This window comes from Triturus cristatus, chromosome 3_1 (assembly GCF_964204655.1).
Source record: "Triturus cristatus chromosome 3_1, aTriCri1.1, whole genome shotgun sequence".
Lineage (NCBI taxonomy): Eukaryota > Metazoa > Chordata > Amphibia > Caudata > Salamandridae > Triturus > Triturus cristatus.
Window position 1 is genome coordinate 66,257,048 of NC_140583.1, and position 18,477 is coordinate 66,275,524.

An 18,477-nucleotide genomic window follows, 5' to 3' on the forward strand; every position below is an offset into this window, starting at 1 on the left:
TGTTAGATCACTGACTCCGGAATCTGGGGATCACGGTTCGATCCCCTGCGCTGGTGGCAGATTAGCCCAGCACCATGTGACTCTGGGCAATAGCTTGCTTAATCTTCCCAACGGCCCCCAGCGCCTAGAGACCCTTACGGGTGATTGTTCGTGCTTTACAAATGTGGATTATTAGGAAAGTACACGGGTGAGGAAACAGACAGAAAAATGCAGAAACAAGAGAGGTCTGTACCTATAGTAGGGAACTGTTTCCTAAGGATCACCTTGTCCTGATGAAATACAGGTTAGGAAGTCAGACTGGGTGAGGGGACAGAAGGGATCATATCTGTGCCTGCTGCGTCTAGTCAGCTTCACCAGGATGTTGCTACCCCCAACTAGCATCACTTGCAAGAAAGCACACATTCAACTCACCAACTACCCTTCACTGACCTGAAAGACCGGGCAGGGGTCGCTGCCCTTCCATGTTACACCTGAGCTGGCAGTGAGATGAACACTGCTTGGGTACATACTACAAATAAATCAAAGCCGCCTCAGTATCTTACATTTGGGATGGTAACCGGAGGTCTCGAGCCTGGTTAATTTCCTGCATCTTAAACACGGGGGGATTTAGCATCTTACATCAGGGTGGAAAGAGTAAGGGATTAGACTTGAGCAATTCTCTGCACTTCAGCATCTGGACTATAGGTAGCCCTGACTGGGGGGGCGGGAGGGTGCCCAGTCAATGATTTCACTTGGGGACCAGGTTGGGGGCATTCGAAAGCTACTTAAACATCTTAAAACTGATGGAACAAGTACAGCATACAAAGCCAGAGCTACGCCTCTCTAACTACACATCCTACGTCTGACTGGTGGCCCTTTAAGCCGTCAGGCGTCCTTCGTCTGGATGTCCGAAGTTGAGTATTCACAAGCCACTGAGCTGACTGGGGTACTCGGGTACAGAAATGATGTGTGCTGTTGAGGGGTCACTTCAGGATGAATAGACCAGGGGTCTTTCCTCTGTGTTGATGACAGGGACACCAGGGTTGAGCAACCCTGATATAACCGAACGCTTGCCTGGGAGGCATTACCATCTCTGCTAAAACTCCATAGAGAGTTGCCACTCAGTCCTCAACACTAGATCCACCAGAGAGAATGGAAGTCTTACAGATCATAGGTGACCTACGATGACCTGATGAAGGGGTTGATGACAATCTAACCAAATATATTTACTGCACTTCTCTGCACCGCCTCCTTGCTTGGTTTCAACAACAAATCCACCGCTGCACGACTAGAACACGCCTTTAGCCACACCCTACTCTTCTCACACAGGATACCCTTCGTACAGACACCTATAAAACTACACAAGCAGGATATGGCCTCCAACTGCCCCCAACTAGGCAATCGAACTACAATTATAAATCAGAGGCAGTTCAGAGTTAATTAACAATTATTGATAATGTAAGCAATACGAATACTTTAATCCAATGGAAGAGGAGGCCACTCCAAATCACAGTAAAAACTAATCGTTTCTGGAAGGACCACCCCTATGGAACCGCCAATTGCGTCAGACACAGTCTGTATTTCAAAAACCACAAAAGAGTCAGGGGAAGATAAGGCAACACTACTGTCCCCCTGACGAAACAGTAAAAACAAAAGAAGTAGGTTGAAAATGTAAATGCAATAAGCAACAAAAGTGTGGTTGGTCGTGGAGATCTAAATCTTGTAAGTCATGTGAGATCTAAGGAGTTCTAGGAGGCCATCCTTAGTGGAAGAGGATGCCTCACACACAATATTGCGCCCTGCTTCATTATAGGCATCCTCTCCCCACCCTGGTAAGATGGTACCACCTGGGAGGACTCAACCTCCGCAGAGACTTTTGGGGAAAGGAGGAAGTTCTTACATAAAACCTACAGGACAAAAGCAGGATCCAGTTCAATTTAAAATACCTTCAGGTACCTCGGTTTTCACCTTTATTAGTGAGGACCTGAGGTACGTTAAAATCAAATAAGTCGATGGACCCTAAAGAGAATAATGTCTCTAATCCATCTCACAATAGTCCAACATGTTTCTGCCCACACAAAGAGCCAAATAGCTCTGGGGCATTCGTCAGGGCTGTCTGACCCCTACAAGAACAAAACAAGGTGTCCCCTATATCCCTACCAACTAAAGAGGGAGTACACCTAAAGTGTGCCCAAGCGAATCCTACCTGGCATACTCTCATGCGTAATTCATCATGTACCCTAGATTCTAGGGGATACCATAGACTCAGGGTGGCGAACTTTGTAGTCAAAGGACTGCCACGTGGGAGCACATACTCCGTCCGCTCACTGCCGGCTGACTTACAACATTTAGATCTGCACGATCAACCACAGTCTGTATTTCTACACAATCCTAAGTGTACCTCTCTCCTATTAACCCCTAACCAGTAAAGCATGTAACGCCACCATGTGCATGTTTCATGAAATGTAAAATAACCATTACACAGTGTTTCATTTCACACTTCTGCAGTTTCCAAGAGCTGTAAATAACCACCCAATTTGATAATTCTTGTATATCTACTGTAAGCATGCCTCTTGCTAAGAAACTATAGCAAACTAGCCTGGGTTTATATTCAGATGCAAGCAATGCCACCCACCGCTTTGCACAATGCAATAAAACAAACATATTCCAAGCACAAAGCAGAAATAGAAGGAAAAAAACTGGTTTTATTACAGAGTGGGGCAGCCCACACGCCACATACGGGAGCAGAACCCAAAGGACACTTACCTGCATCACTGAGGTAATGTTAACGTTAATCATTCTGTTCAGGGTCTGGAATGAAAATCAAAATGGTAGAGAAACAATGTTTTAGCATGGAGCTTGATTACAAGTGTTAAAGTCTTCCTGAAGATACAAGCAGTGGGTGCGACCTTCTGTCGCCAAGATATCAAGGGCTGCAACAAACATTTTATTAAATGAGGCCTCAGGGAAATGGTATTTAATACTGTCCTTTTAGATACACAGTAGTTTAACAAAACTGTATTTATTTTTAAAAAGGCAATACTTGGGGGTAGATTAGATTTTGAAAACAAACCAACCGCTGGAAGTTAATCAGAACTGTTTGCTCCCGTGGTTGGCAGCCTTCACAAATATTTTCGAGTACATCAATTGCTTTCAAAGTAAAACCCCAATCTTGCTTCCATTTTCGGTATGTATTTGCATTTAATTAAAAAGCATTCCGTGACATTAACAAATGGACACAAATTGTAACATTTCACAACATGTGCACACATTTGTATCCAGGAACCAGTCAGTAATATGCGCTGAACTTACAGCTCACCGACATTCCTTAGAATGCTCACCACACCAAAAAACGTTTTGCATTAATAACTCATCATTTATACAATTCCGAACATCTTGTACCCATGGACGAATCTCTTAGCCTAACAGCAAATAAAGCTCTTTCCCACGATCATATTGTGCCGCCGCAAACTGGTTAGTGCTGCTGGGGCCAAGCCAGGGGATGTTAAACACATGCAGATGTGTGGTCCTTGGTCCTGGGTGCCGGGCGATAGGAATTCCAAACCCCTGGACACATCTACTTGTGCCCTTCACTTCCATCCTCTGCTGTCCTGAAGTGGCCATGTGATTTGAAATACGGTTAGGCAAGCGAGGAGCTGCTGCCATGCACTGCCCTGCTCCCCATATCTTCCACCTTACAGTGGAGGGGGGCGAGCCCCTGAGGCCGAGCCAGGGCCTCTCTTGAATCCAGATCCAGGTCCTCCTGGACCCTGGAGTCCAAAGCGAGCCGAGCTTCCAGGAGGCTTCTGCATCCTGCACACTTATCTCACTGTGCAATTCTGCACTTCCCTCCCCAGCCCCCCCTGCAGCAGAAGTGCTGCCCAGCGCGGCCATGATCTACACAGTCTCCGCCCACAGGGAGTGAAAACAAATGCAAAGACGCTTCAGAGTGGGAACTCGGCCACACCACAGACTTCCCTCTTACTGATGACCAGAGGAGCGAAGGGCTGGATCCCCACATGGTTTGCTTTGCTAAATGTACATCGGCCTTTGCTCAAGTGTGGATCCGCCCCTACCGTCCGCTCTTTGATGTGTCATGAGGAGCTGGTGGCATCATTAGGTGGACCCGGCCTTGAGAGGACACGGATTTAACTCCTCAGAGAGTTCAACATAAAACACTGACATTTGAAGGAAGACGGGAAACAGATGCCCATCTCCAAGATGAAATGCACAACTGAGGAGAAGGAAAAGTGTGATCAATCGCAGATTCTTGATCAATCAGTTTGATCCGAAGTATGCTTGAAATACACCAGTGCAGGGCGCGCCGCGCACAATGCTTCATTGCGCGTGATTTAATAGACTCAAATGAGGCACCATTTATAATGACACCCAAGGCCACATATAGGGGGCACAGGACAGCAGACCTGCCTCCCAGGGTCACGAATGGCATGGCCGTCAGGGCAGAAAGGGGTTGCTCTCAAGTTCATCTTTAGAACCTCACTTCTAATAATTGCCACTCAATGCAGTGATATAATCGAATATACTAAAGCATAGATGGGAACAGGCTCTATTCAGGTTGGAAACTGATGTGTAAAGCCGAAAACATCTTTAATTTAGCTTCCTACTGCCTGAAATAGTGAGCAAAATATAGGAAACAGGAATCGCCACAAGCAGCTGCCCGATTCCATGCAGGAAAAGACGAAAAACTGACCCAAGGTTCTTTGTGCAATATCAAGTGGTTTATTTAAGTGCCCAGCAAGTCCGCCATTACGCGTTTCGACCCCAACTCGGGTCTTGATCACATGAGCAAAATATATATATCCTGAGGTTTTTTTTTAACCTTCCTCTTTCTGCTTTGCAGATGTTGCGTGTATGCTAAAGTGACATTCGTTCACAGTTCTTATCCTATGTTTATACGATGTTTGCGGCAAGATTTGCGTGCCAAACATTTTCATTGATCGGCTCATACACAGGCTCTTACAGCCAACCCAGACCATTGGCTTGACTCTGCCTATTGTTTCTGGCTCGCCCCCGCCACCTTAAAAGCCACTTTGCATGCTATACTCACGTTGTCCAGGTCGGGAATGTCCAGGAAATATTCCGGGTAGGAGTAAGAAACACCCACATTATTCACTGAAAAAGATGGGAGAAAAAGCCACATTAAACCTCAAGCTAATGTCAAAAATAGTGTTAGAAGAGCGATGGATAACTACCCTATCCACAGAAGACTACTCCAGAGTTGGCTCTTATCTACTTGACTACCACACTCAACATAACTGTACAGCATATGCCTGCGCATCTAAACATGTATAATTTGAAGTGTGTGGGCGTGTGCGTGTGTATTTAGATGTGCTTTTCTTTGTACAGATATATATACTAATGGTTTAAAATTGTATAGATATTCTTTAGGTCTGCTTAACAAATGTAGATATTACTTATGGTTAAAAATATACATATATATATATATATATATAGTTTGAGAAGTTGGCCTGGTATATGCAGTCCACTAGTTAAAGTGAAAGACACACAATTGATGGACGGAATGCAGAACAAATCAAAACATTCATCCCCAGTCAAGAGATCTGGGTTAAATCCATCATTCTTTTGCTCACCATGCCACCCCAGTTTACACCTGGCCATATGCAAATCAGTCTTGACCCTGTGCCTCATGGGAACAGTCCGCCCGAACTGCCAAGCCAGGTCCTCCCTGGACCAGTAACAAGCATCCTAGGACCGGTTTAGGCCCAGATCTCTGTACTGGGGTGAATGTATGACATTGTTCTGCATTCTGTCCATCATCTGTTGTTTTTGCATTTGTCACCCCGAGTGGGACGGGTATGCTCAGACGTGAGTTCCGTGCTCTCCATGCCACTGGAATCAAGCTATCCTGGCTGAAGAGGGGTTGAAACCCCGAAACCGGTCCTAGGAAGCTTGTTTCCAGTCCAGGGAGGACCTGGCCTGGCAGTTCGGGCTGGACTGTTCCCATTGGGCACAGGGTCCTTCTTGACCTGTCATCTGCATTTGACATGGTAAATCACGAAAAATTGCTAGCCAGGCTTCAAGACATGATGGGACTATCTGGAATTGTTCTGAAATGGTTTGAATCCTTCCTTCAGAACAGAACACAAAGATTCCTGGTCAACCAGACGCTATCAACATCATGCCCAAATTCGAGTGGAATCCCTCAAGGATCAACACTATCACTTTTCAACCTTTATGTCGAACCCCTTACAGAAATTCTCCGAAACACAAAAATATCTTATCACATGTACGCGGATGACACTCAGATCTACATCAAGATCACGTCACTGGAAGACATCAAGATAATGAATGAGGCCTTAAAAGTGTCATTACACTGGTTAACTAGCAATCACCTGAAACTAAATGCACAAAAAACAGAATTCCTATTAATATCACCACCGAAGAACCCCACAGAAGCGAAGGATTACAGCGCTAAACTGCACCCCTATTCTAGTTGAATCTACAAAATCACTGGGAATCACGCTTGGTAAGAACCTAGACATGAAAGCCCACATCAAATCATTGGCAAAGAGTGCCCGGTTTCACCTGAACTATATTAGAAAATTGAAACCACATTTCTAGGGCGGACCTCAAATTAGCAGTCCATTCTTTAGTTATTTCAAGGATTGAATATGGATGTACAACTCTAGCAGGTCTATCAAACATTTCCACAGCACCACTAAAAGCATGTCTCAATGCGGCCGCAAGACTCATTACCGGTTCTAGGAAATACGACCATATCTCCCCTCACCTGAAAGCATTAAACTGGTTACCTTATGAAGCCAGAATTCAACTCAAACTGGCATTTACTACCCACAAAGCGCTCCACTACAAAACACCAAGGTACCTAGCTAAGAAAATTGAGCTATCAGGAGGAAGCAGACCAGCTAGGAGTGCCAGAGAGCTGTTGCTGAAACCTCCCATCTCTCGGAAGAAGAAAACGTATGACAGAGCCTTCTCCGGAGCAGCCCCCAGAATCTGGAACTCACTCCCTCCAAACACAGCAACATTCAAGAAGGAAGCAAAGCTCTTCCTAATGAGCAAATTCCTTCCTTAGGCTAGACTGTTCATCATCAGAATCATGATGAAGCATCGTGATTAGTACCTAAACGTCGATCGTGAACTGTGTACGATGTAGAACCCACGGAAAGCACATCAGAACAACTTGTATGGAAATACTGTTGCACCTTGTTCCTTAAGAGGTTCCTAGAAGAAGAATAAAATATTACCTACTGGCGGTCGCCAGTAGGTAGTTATAGTTAGGACCACGTTTCCATAGGAAATCCGCAACATTCTATTTTGAATAACTTTTGCGCCGGTCGACGAATCCTCGCGAATTTTTCAAAATAGGTGGGGCGCTACGCTCCGCTCCTACCCTGAAAGTCTCGGGGGGATTCGTCAAGCGGGGGCTGAGATAAAAGGGGGGTCCCAAAACGCGTTTTTCCCATGCATTTTTCCATAGGACCTTTAGACACAGCTACAGCCCGAACGGCTGAACAGAATTACTTGAAATTTGGCAGAGAGGTAGTCCTCAGGTCAAGGAGGTACCTTTTGTAGGTTTGGTGTAAATCTGTTCAGTAGATTCTGAGAAAATAGCCTTTAAATCAATATATATATCTGAGCCAGCGTACGGTGCGCTTACGGTGCGCTTACCGTACGCGTACGGTGGCGTGCGCGAGCGCGATTCTGATTGGCTCTTAGATCTTAGTAAACATTCGAATCGGCCGAAACCAGGAAGCGGCGGCCGCCATTTTCTCTCTCGCACTCTGAGTGTGGCAGCATAAATGAAGCCCAAAAATGTGTAAAGGGGCAGTATATTGAGATAATAATCACCCAGCAATGATATACGGGCCCCCAAACAACCCACAAGGCTTTTTCGAAAAATCGCCGATTACGCTTACGCGTACGATAAAAATTTTTTTTAAAAACAAAAAGTATCCACACTCTCCCCACCCCATGTGCAAATGGTGCCCGAAACGCACCATTTGTGCATGGCTTATCAATCAAATGAAAACAAACAAAACATTTCACAACGATGCGCATAATATGTCCCCCATGTGCGCACGGTGCGCGAAGCGCATCGTGCGTACATGGCCCATCTCGCATAATGTGGGCACGCGGTGCGCGCAGCGCACCGCGTGACCACCGTGCGTGCATGGCACTAACTGCGTAAAGTGGGCGCGCGGTGCGCGAAGCGCACCGTGCGCGCACGGAACGAACTGCGTTAACTGGGCGCGCACGCCACGAATGGCGTAAAGTAAGTTAGCATTTAAAAAACCTTGCAAATTCACTGAAAAAACCATAGGTTTCACACATGTTATAGTTAGCTGTAGATTTTACTGATAAAAAACCTATGAAATTCCCCCGTTATAGTTACTGTAGGCAACTATAACTCACGCGACCGTAATCCTCTGCTGATGACATATGTGTCTTTACCATATGTCATCAGCAGAGGATTACATTTGCACACGGGGTGGAGAGAGTGTGGATAATTTTTTTTTTTTATTATTTTTTTTAAAAATATTTTAGTTTAACTCATCTTTAATAAGCCATGCATAATTGGTGCCCTTCGGGCACCAATTGCACACGGGGTGGGGAGAGTGTGGATAATTTTTTTTTTTTTATAATTTTTTATCGTACGCGTACGGTAAGAGTAATCGGCGAAATTAGCAAAAAAATAAAAAGGCCGGTTTTGGCCTTGGGGGATCTTTGGGGACTCCCTCAACATTGCTATGTGTGTGGGAGCTGTCTAAACAGCCCCTTTACATGTTTTTGTGCTTTATATTTTAAACATCACTCTCAGTGCGAGAGAGAAAATGCCGGCCGCCGCTTCCTGGTTTCGGCCGATTCGAATGTTTACTAAGATCTAAGAGCCAATCAGAATCGCGCTCGCGCACGCCACCGTACGCGTACCGTAAGCGCACCGTAAGCTGGCTCAGATATATATATTGATTTAAAGGCTATTTTCTCAGAATCTACTGAACAGATTTACACCAAACCTACAAAAGGCACTTCCTTGACCTGAGGACTACCTCTCTGCCAAATTTCTAGTAATTCTGTTCAGCCGTTCGGGCTGTAGCCCTGTCTAAAGGTCCTATGGAAAAATGCATGGGAAAAACGCGTTTTGGGACCCCCCTTTTATCTCAGCCCCCGCTTGACGAATCCCCCCGAGACTTTCAGGGAAGGAGCGGAGCGTCCCACCTATTTTGAAATATTTGCGAGGATTCGTCGACCGGCGCCAAAGTTATTTAAAATAGAATGTTGCGGATTTCCTATGGAAACGTGGTCCTAACTATAACTACCTACTGGCGACCGCCAGTAGGTAAAAAAAAAAAAAAATATATATATATATATATATATATATATATATATATATATATATATTTATATATTTATATATTTATATATTTTTTCTTTTTTTTTCTCTTTTCCGAAACTGCTAGGAGAATTATGTACCGGATTTTTTTAATATATATTAATGCTGCTATACCCGCTATGGTCCAAATGTACCTCATTGTATATTGTATATAATTGTTTTGCCGAAACTGCTAGGAGAATTATGTACTGGATTATTATATATATTAATGCTGCTATACCCGCTATGGTCCAAATGTACATCATTTTATATTGTATATAACTGTATATAGGTATACCCGCTATATTCCAAATGTAACCCATGTAACTGTGAAGCGCTCTGATACCCAAGGATCACGTTCGCGCTATATAAAACTCTATAAATAAAATTAATAAATAAATAAATAAATGGTCAAGACTGATTTGCATATGGCTGGGTCCAAACTGGAATGGCATGGTGAGCAAAAAAACTATGGATTTAGGCCCAGATCTCTGTACTGGGGTGAACGAATGACATTGTTCTGCATTCTGTCCATAAATAGTTCTTTTTGCACTAATTAAAGTGGGCACATTTTACCAGTCCAAACAACCCTTAAGGTGATTTTAGAGGTCAAAGAAAACCTTAGAAAGCTATCTAAGTGGTAGCTGTGGAGAGCAGCCTTCAGGCTTAGTCTTGAAGGAATGTTAAGCAGCTTGTTTTACTAGAATGCAACCTTATTGTATTGTTAAAATGACAGGAGAACCACACAGTAGTTATAAAACTATGTATTTATTATTATAACACGCTGTTAATACTTCACAGTATCTGCTACACGCAGATAAACACAAAGCACACAATACTGTGGCACAGAAACAATCGTAATTAGCACTAATGTACAGTGGGCTCCAGGGGGAGACCAAACCATATACTAAAATAGTGGTTTGAGAACCACGACTCGAGTCAAGACAGTGTCTAGAGGATGTAGAACCGCTGGGACCCCAAGGAACCATCCAAGGTGAGTAAGTAGGGACCCCACGGAGGACGGGTGCAGTGTGGGAACACAACTGCGTGTTCTGTACAATTCTGTGGGAGAGTCGCGGTTGCAGTTTTAAAGTATGAAGACCCTTCTGAGTGGACTTCAAAGAAACCCAGTGGAACTTAGAAGGTTGGAGAGCCTTACCACCCGGTTGATATCGTAGTTCCAGAGTTACCTATCCCAGGGAAGCCGGGTGCATAGGGTCGAAGTGGTGTCGGAAACTGCCGCCTAATTCAATGGAGGACTTTGAAGAAGAGCCACTGCAGGGAAGAAGGAAAGTGTCCGATGGAATCCAAAGGTGGATTCTTGATGAAGAGTACCTGAAAGCAGAGGCGACAGAGTCTGGGTCACTCAGGAGTAATCAGGGGCTCGGTAGACGAATGCCCACCGATGTCGGGTGCTTCAGGTGCGAAGAGGGGGTTCTTGGCTCTGCAGCCACAGGGACCAGGAGACGTCGAGGATCGGATACGAGCTGTCCCACAAAGGATGTCGAGTGCTGAGGGGGTCGGTGTCGGGCAGGAGCACCAACAAGCCTTGGCAGCGGCCAACCACACAGAAGCTCAAGGAAGGTTACAGTTCAGACTAGCAAGGTCCAGGAGACTCACCAAGCACAAGGGAGTCAGGGTAAGCCTAGAGCAACCAGGGGAGCCCAAGAAAAGCAGTGTTGACCCTCAAGAGGACCCACAGGCCGGAGGCACTTGAGTCGCGAGGGGGCCTAAAGCAAGTTTTACAAAGCAGCAGCCCACGGAGCACTCGGTGCGAGAAGGCCAAAGTTCTTTGTAGGAAATGTTGCCAGAGGTTGGGGCTACTCGGAGCCCAGTGCACTAGTTTTGGAAATGCCAACAAGCATATGCATTTGCAAAAGTACGCGGTGCACAGGGGTACGGGTATTGCAGCCCCCACGAGGGATTTGGACCTCGAGGGACTTGGAAAACCACCTTCTGTGTTGCTAGAGCCTTAGGAGTCTGTAGGAGCTAGGGAGCAGCAGACCAGTCAATTGTGATGTGGTGCTTGCAGGGGATTGACTCCTTCACTCCAAGGGAGAGGCCTTCAGTTATCCTTGATGTTCCTCAGGTCCTGCAGAGGTTTGTTTGGTGCATGGGCACAGACGATGCTTCAGACGGAGGGTCAGGACAGTGGGGCGGTTACTCCAATGTCCTTTGTCTGGTTTCCTTCCAGAGCAGGAGCCTATGGCTCCCAGGACTGGTATGACCTGGACTATGCACAGGGACTCCAAACGCGCCCCTCATGCAGACTTTCGGTCGCTGGCAAGTGCACCAACCCAGGCTTAATACACTAAATCCTGTCTGGGAGGTGGTCACACCTCCCTGTGGCAGGATGCCTATTGTTTTGCCTTCCCCTGCTTAAGCTTGGTTCAGCAGCAAGAGGGCAGAAATGGGTCTTTGGGCTGCCCAGGATTAGAAGGCTGGTACCGGGAAAAACAGGCACCTCACATAGCTCGTTTGAGGGGTGGAATCATACCTCCCACACCGGTTACTGGTGTGGGGGCATGATTCCACAATTTATTTTATACTAAACACAACAGGGTTACTTTCAGACGTTTTTGAGTTGGTCATTACGAGGTCGCATAATGCCACTCTATATGTCGTAAATGGCTGATACACTGACAACCCGGGAGAATGGACTCCGTAGGCTGCAGGGGTGTCCTGCTCATGCAAGGGCAGCCTCTCACTTGGAACCAAGCACCCTGCCTTCAGGATTGTTAAGGCCTGCTATGGGGTTGACTTATAGGTTTTAAGTGCAGTAAGTAAGAGGTGCATGCACCATCTTACATAGGCTGCAATGGTAGGCCTGCAATTCCATTTTGCATGACCTCTCATGGGTGGCATAATACATGCTTCAGCCCATGGGAGGCCTCTGGGATATCTATGCCCTGGGTCCCTTATACTAGGGACTGACAAGGGTAACCCAGTATCCAATCTGGAGTGTACCTACGTACATGGCATAACAGTTTAGGGACTAAGCAGATAGACTGGGGTCCTGATTAGCAGGATCCCTGTCAGACTAGTCAAAACAGTATCACATAAAGCAAAAAGTGGGGGTAACCATAAGAAGCAGCTCCTACTTTCCTATAATTATACTTTATTTGATTAGATGCTCATGGTCTCAGGCTTATTTTATAGATCACAACAAGTAAATTTGATCATAACTGCATCGATAAGTGCTTCACTATTGAAATATTGAGAAAAACAAAAATAAAATATAATGAAATTTAAAAAACTCAAATAAATTAGCTTTTACGAATAGCAACACCTGAAAGGCTGAATTTCTAACCATACTTGCACATATGTAACTTTATACAGTACAATTGTTTATCTCAGTTATTTTCCTTATACATATATACCCTTTCTATGTAGTTATGCATCTACATATTTATTAATTTAGGCCCACTGCAAAAAAAAAAAAAAAAACGTAAACTCCCTGTAATGCACTACTCTATGTCTCATTCAATGCTACTCTCAATATATCTTACACCTCCACTCTTCTATTCTACTACAATGTTCTCCCTAAGACCCTTTGACTCATCCCTTCTCCATCCCTCCTAGACTCACCCCAAACCTCATTCTACTACGACCCTTTCTGGACTCATCCCTCCTCCGTCCCTCTTTAACCTATCAAACTAACAGACTCCCATGTCCAATGCTCAAAATAACTTATATTTCCCTAATCTAATCCATGTCTTTGAGTTATAGCGCAGTTCTTTAGGTTCGGGAGTAGTGTGCTACTCGCCGAAAAGCGCTTCTATGCCTCGCCAGGGGTAGCAAGCGCTTTAACAATCACAATAAAAAAAATTTTAAAACACCTTGTTTCACATGCAGTCACACGTGTGGCCAGCAGGTGGCGGCCATAACCAACAAGTATCCCAACAGATCCACTCAAAATGGGAAGCCACGTTTTTATTTACTAAGAGGTTTCATCTACCAATAAGATTTAAAACCCGTAGGTCAGGGGGCGCAGTCACAACTGTAAAGCGTAAGAGATTACAAAATAGCGTTATATTAAAAACACATAACAGGTGTTCATAAATTATGCTGCCATCAGCCGTACAGTTCACAACGTGACGAGGACTCTGTAATTAAACAAAATACATTCAACATACACCCTAGTGTGCCCATGGCAAGGCCAAGCAAGTCAGAAGTTTCAGAACCCTCACCCTACTACTGGATGAAAAATTATGCATATTTTGTCCAATTGCGCCCCTAGTCAAATTCCCCAGTGAAATATTCCGCCAAAAAAAAAAGTCAGGTTTCATTTATTTCACCGAATAAAGCACGTAAAAGATTTTTTTTGTATTGATTATGAGAGAAACATTTTTTAAAAATATAAAAAAAATCAATTATTTCCTGAAATTTTCCAAAGCATGCAGAAGCGAACTTCCACTAACCTTTCATACGGCTTAATACAGTTTGCAGCGTCCCTTTGCTCCTATTACATATCATATGCATGAAGTCCATTCTTGGGATAAAGGTGCCATGAGGTGGAGCTGCTAATCAATCAATCATGATTTTTAAAGATCGACAAATCAACCGTGAGGGTCTCAACGCACTGGAGAGGAGGGGAAAGAGCCACCTTGGCGGAGGGAGGGGGAGCCACCAAAAGAAAAGGGGAGGGGTGAAAGAACAGCCCATTGGAGGGGCAAGAGCCACCATGGGAGGTGGAGGGGGGCAGAGGCCCTAAAAGAAGAGGGGGTGATCGCTGCCACTGGTGGGGGAGGACAAGAGGGCCAAGAGCCACCATGGGAGGTGGAGGGGGGCAGAGCCCCTACAAGAAGAGGGGGTGATCGCTGCCACTGGTGGGGGAGGACAAGAGGGCCAAGAGCCGCCATGGGAGGTGGAGGGGGGCAGAGCCCCTACAAGTAGAGGCGGGTGATTGCTGCCACTGGTCGGGACGGGCAAGACAGTAATTCAATTGGGACAGGCAAGAACTGCCATGGGAGGGGCTGGGAGTAGAGCTGCCACTGGAGGGGGTACAAGGAAGAGTAGAGGGGAAAGGCATAGTGGGGCCACTGGAGGGGACAGGTGTAACTGGGTCAAGGGAGGAGAGACAGACAAACCTTGGAGTGGAAGGGGGCAGTTGGGCCACTTGAAGGCAAAAGAGCACTATCGCCATTAATGGGGAGGGGGCCACGCCAGCACTGGATGGCAAGCAGACAGCAGAAAGTAAGGCGAGAACAGATGTGGGCAACCAGACAAGACAATCTGGTCAAACAGAGGAAAGTGCAAGGGTGGCCAAGTTCGTGAACTTCAATAAAGGATATGGAAATTTATATAAATAATGGGTTTCTGGAAATTTCACCTGCAGGGCTAGTTTTGGCAAAGACACAGAAATGACAACTGTGTACTTCTTGGCAGGCAAAATGACGATCCGGCAACCGCACAATCAATCAGTTGACTTGTGAAGTGCGGCTAATCACCCGTGAGGGTATCCATGTGAAGGAAGGGAGCCGGGGCTTTATTAGATGAGCCAGGTCGTCAGCTGCTTTGGGAATTCCGACAAGGTGGGGGAGGCCGGCCTTCGCTGCGCGGCAGGACAAGGAGCAGCCTCTGTTTCTCCACAGTGTACCAGGGGGTGTCGGCCTGAAAGGAGGAGGCAGAACAAAGGGTCCTGGTGGCTTATGCGTGCCAGGCCGGAGGTGTGCAGTGCCTTGAAGGCGTGGGTGAGGATCTTGTATTGCCATCTCTTCTGGACCAGCAGCCAGTGGAGATTTTAAGTGAGGGGTAATATGTGTTTGCCACATATTACCACTCAAACACTAGTCAGGCGGTAGCTTTCTGGATGGTTTGGAGTCTATGGAGGAGGTGCATGGAGGTCCCGATGTAAAGAGCGTTGCCGTAGTCCAGTCGGCAGATGACGAGGGCTTGAGTGACGGTGCGTCTGGATTCTAGGTGGAGCCACTTGAATATCTTGCACAGCATGCAAAGAACGTAGAAGCAGGCGGAGGTGACATTGGATCTGGGGCTTCATGGTGAGCCTGCTGTCGAGGATGATGTCTAGGTTTTTGGCGGGGTCAGTGGGGGGTGGGAGTGGGTCCAAGTTCCAAAGGCCAACAAACGTCATTCTATGGGGAGGGTGTTTTCCCTAGTATCAAATCCTCAGTTCTGTCAGTGCTCCGTTTCAGAAAAATTTACTTCATCCAGGTGGCGACGCTGGTCATGCAGTTGTGGAAGTTGGCTCTGGTGATGTTGGACTCTGGATAGGGAGCGGATGAGTTGGGTGTCGACTGCATAGTAAATTATGTTGAGTCCGTGGTTCATAACTAAGTTGGTTAGTGGTGTCATATATGTGTTGAAGAGGGTTGGGATGATCCTGGAGGGACACCGCAGATGTTTTTGTGCTTGGAGGTGAATGGTGGCAGGCTTACCCAATGGGTTCTTCTTGTAAGCAAGGAAGTGATCCAGTGGAGTGCCAGGCTATGGCTATCGACATCTTGTAGTCAGGAGATTAGGGTGTGGTGCGCTAGTGTTGAATGCTGCTGTGAGGTCTAGGAGTAGGAGAGCATCTGTCTCTCCCTTATCGAGTAGATTCCGGATGTCGTCAGTAGCTACCATCAGAGCTATTTCTGTGCTATGGTTGCTGCGGAAGCCATACAGGGAGTGGTCCAAAAGGTGGTGCTGTGCCAGGTGTTTGAGGAGCTGCTGGTTGACTGCTTTCTCCATCACTTTCGCTGGAAAGGGGAGCCGGGAGATGGATCTGTAGTTTCTTAGTTCGTGGTGATCAGCTGAAAGTTTTTTGTAGTAGAGCGCAGACTTCTGTGCGTTTCCACTTTTTCAGATAGGTTGCGGTTTCGATGGATTGTAGGTCTTCCGAAGTTGAAGGGGTGTGGTCAGAGATCAGTGGGGGGCCCCTAAGTGGATAGATTGCATGGTGGTTGCGGTGTCCTAGTCGTTGACGTACTTCCAGCCATCAGTTGGGGGCCCGTGTGGGTTAGATGTTTGGTTGGTGAAGTCCAATGGTTTGAGTTCGGTGGTTGAGAATCTAATTTCTGTAGATTCTGTCGATCTTGAGGTGAAAGAAATCTGCTAGTCGGTTGCAGAGGTCTTGGGATGGGGTGATGGTTTATTCCGCAGCAGGGGAGTTGGTGAACTCTGACGATGGTGAAGGGTCATGTGCTACAGTTGGAGATGGTTTCAATACATGCCGCTTGGGCTCTTCACTTCATCTTACGTAGTTTATGGTAATGTGTTGAGTGCCGTTTTGTAGGAGGATCTATCAGTCATCCTTGCTTGTGAGTCATATGCTTTTGAGATGGTTTTAGTAGTGCTTTGTGGTTCTCAGGTCTTCGGTGCACCAGCGTCCTTGGGGGTTTTGAGTGGTGCTATGGTGTTGGCGTAGTGTGTGATCCAGTTGCTGAAGCTTCTGACATTGTGGTCCATGTTGCAGGATGGGAGCGGCTGGTTGTGGTCAGGGAGTTGTTCCATTCAGTTTATGACCTTGTTCAAGCTGCGGCGTGGGGAGCTGGGCATTGTAGGTGGGGGTGACTTTGGTGAGGAGACATTGAAGTGGACACTGTGGTAGTCAGACAAGGTGATGTGTGTGGTGTGGCTGAACTTGATATTGTTGCTGGAGGTGAAAAAGGGGTCGAGCATGTGTCCTGCGGTGTGAGTAGGGCTTCAGACGAGTTGGTTGAGGCCGATGCCTTACAAGCCTTCAAGGAGATCGGTAGATTTCTGGTCGGTGTGGTTGTCCGGGTGGAAGCGGAGGTCACCAAGGAGTAGAAGGTCCAAGGTGTCGATGGCGGCTATTAAAAAGGTGAGGAAGTTGTTGACGCTCCTTTCTTGGTCCCAGTAGATGGTGTTTTTCGTTCGGATGCAGTTGGAGGTTCAGTTGTTCCATGGTCGGGCTATCGTCATCCGTCCTGGTGGTACAGTGGATAGATTCTTTGTAAATGATCGCTACCCCTCCCCCCCCTGGTCTGTTGGTGCGAACTCAGTGGAAGATCCTGTATCCTTCAGGGACAGTGATGGTGATGTCAGGGGCAGAGGTGCGGCTGAGCCAGGTTTCTATGAGGAACAGGACGTCGGACGTGAGGGTAGTGATGAGGTCCGCAAACCTCGGTGGCGTGTTTGCACAGCAAGTACGAGTTGAGGAGAAGGCATGCTATTTGATCGGGCAGTGTCGGCGGGTGTGTCCGGGTGGTAAGGGTGTTGGTGAGTGTGCGCTGGGGCAGATGTAGTGGCAGTGGGTGTAGGTGGGCTACCCTGGTACGCGGCATGGTCCAGTAGCAGTATTTATGGAGGCAGCCGGTGTTCAGGGTGCGGAGCGCCACAGAGGTGTACCTGCTGGTAGTCGCTGGGCCAGGGTGCCTGGTGCTGGGCTGGGTACAGGTGCAGATGGGCTCGCCTTTGACACGCCTGCTGTGTGTGGCCACACAGCGGCCTCCATTAAGTAGTTTCTGGGAGGTGTCCAAGGGTGCGGCTCTCAAGAGCAGGACAAGAGCAGTTAAGGAGAGGGGGACATAGGAGTGGAGGGCAGGTGGCAGAGGCTGAGGGAGGCTAGAGGGTCAAGCAAGAGCAAAGAGGAGGGCAGAAAGAGGCCATGGAGTAGGCAGAGAAAGCTCAGAAAGTCACTAATGTGTAAGAAGGCAGAAATAGCACAACGGCACATAAGCAGAAAGGTCAGAATTGGCCAAGAAAGCAGAAGGGGGAGAATGGCACAGGTCGAGCAGAGAGGTGAGAAACGGGCAAGAAAGCAGAAATGAGGAGAGAAGAGAGAGTGCGATGAGGGAGGGAGGGAGGGAGCTGAGAAGTGCGGCACCGGCATTGACTGGCCGGAGAACCAATCCAGGTAAGTGGGAGCTGGGGCCTCAGCATCTCAATGGAGAAGTGAATAATTTAGTTTAACACTAGAAACTGTAGTTCCCGCTTAACTGTCTCTCGAAAGACAAAGCCCTTCTTCTGGACTTGTGAGAGGCCTTCATTTCTGACAGTCAGTCTCTCAACAGGAGGGGCTAATGTGGAGGAATGTTGTACACAAAAACAATTGAAACGAAGATGACAATCCTCAAAAGACGTCAATATCACAGTATGTGCTGCCACTTTCACATAAAGGGAGGATAGCACTGAAATAGGACTTGGTGTAGCTCTCT

At 46.8% G+C, this 18,477-nt stretch overlaps 1 protein-coding gene across 1 annotated transcript in view; it reads right to left on the reverse strand.

Moving 5' to 3' along the window:
- The window catches only part of HSD17B12 (hydroxysteroid 17-beta dehydrogenase 12), a 400,959-nt gene that overhangs the window by 153,548 nt on the left and 228,934 nt on the right, over positions 1-18,477 (reverse strand). Inside the window, exons 5-6 of the mRNA XM_085643463.1 lie at positions 5,048-5,112; positions 2,746-2,790 (exon numbers count right to left, since the gene is read on the reverse strand). Coding sequence (XP_085499589.1) covers positions 2,746-2,790; positions 5,048-5,112 — 110 coding nt within the window. The remainder of the gene's footprint in view (positions 1-2,745; positions 2,791-5,047; positions 5,113-18,477) is intronic.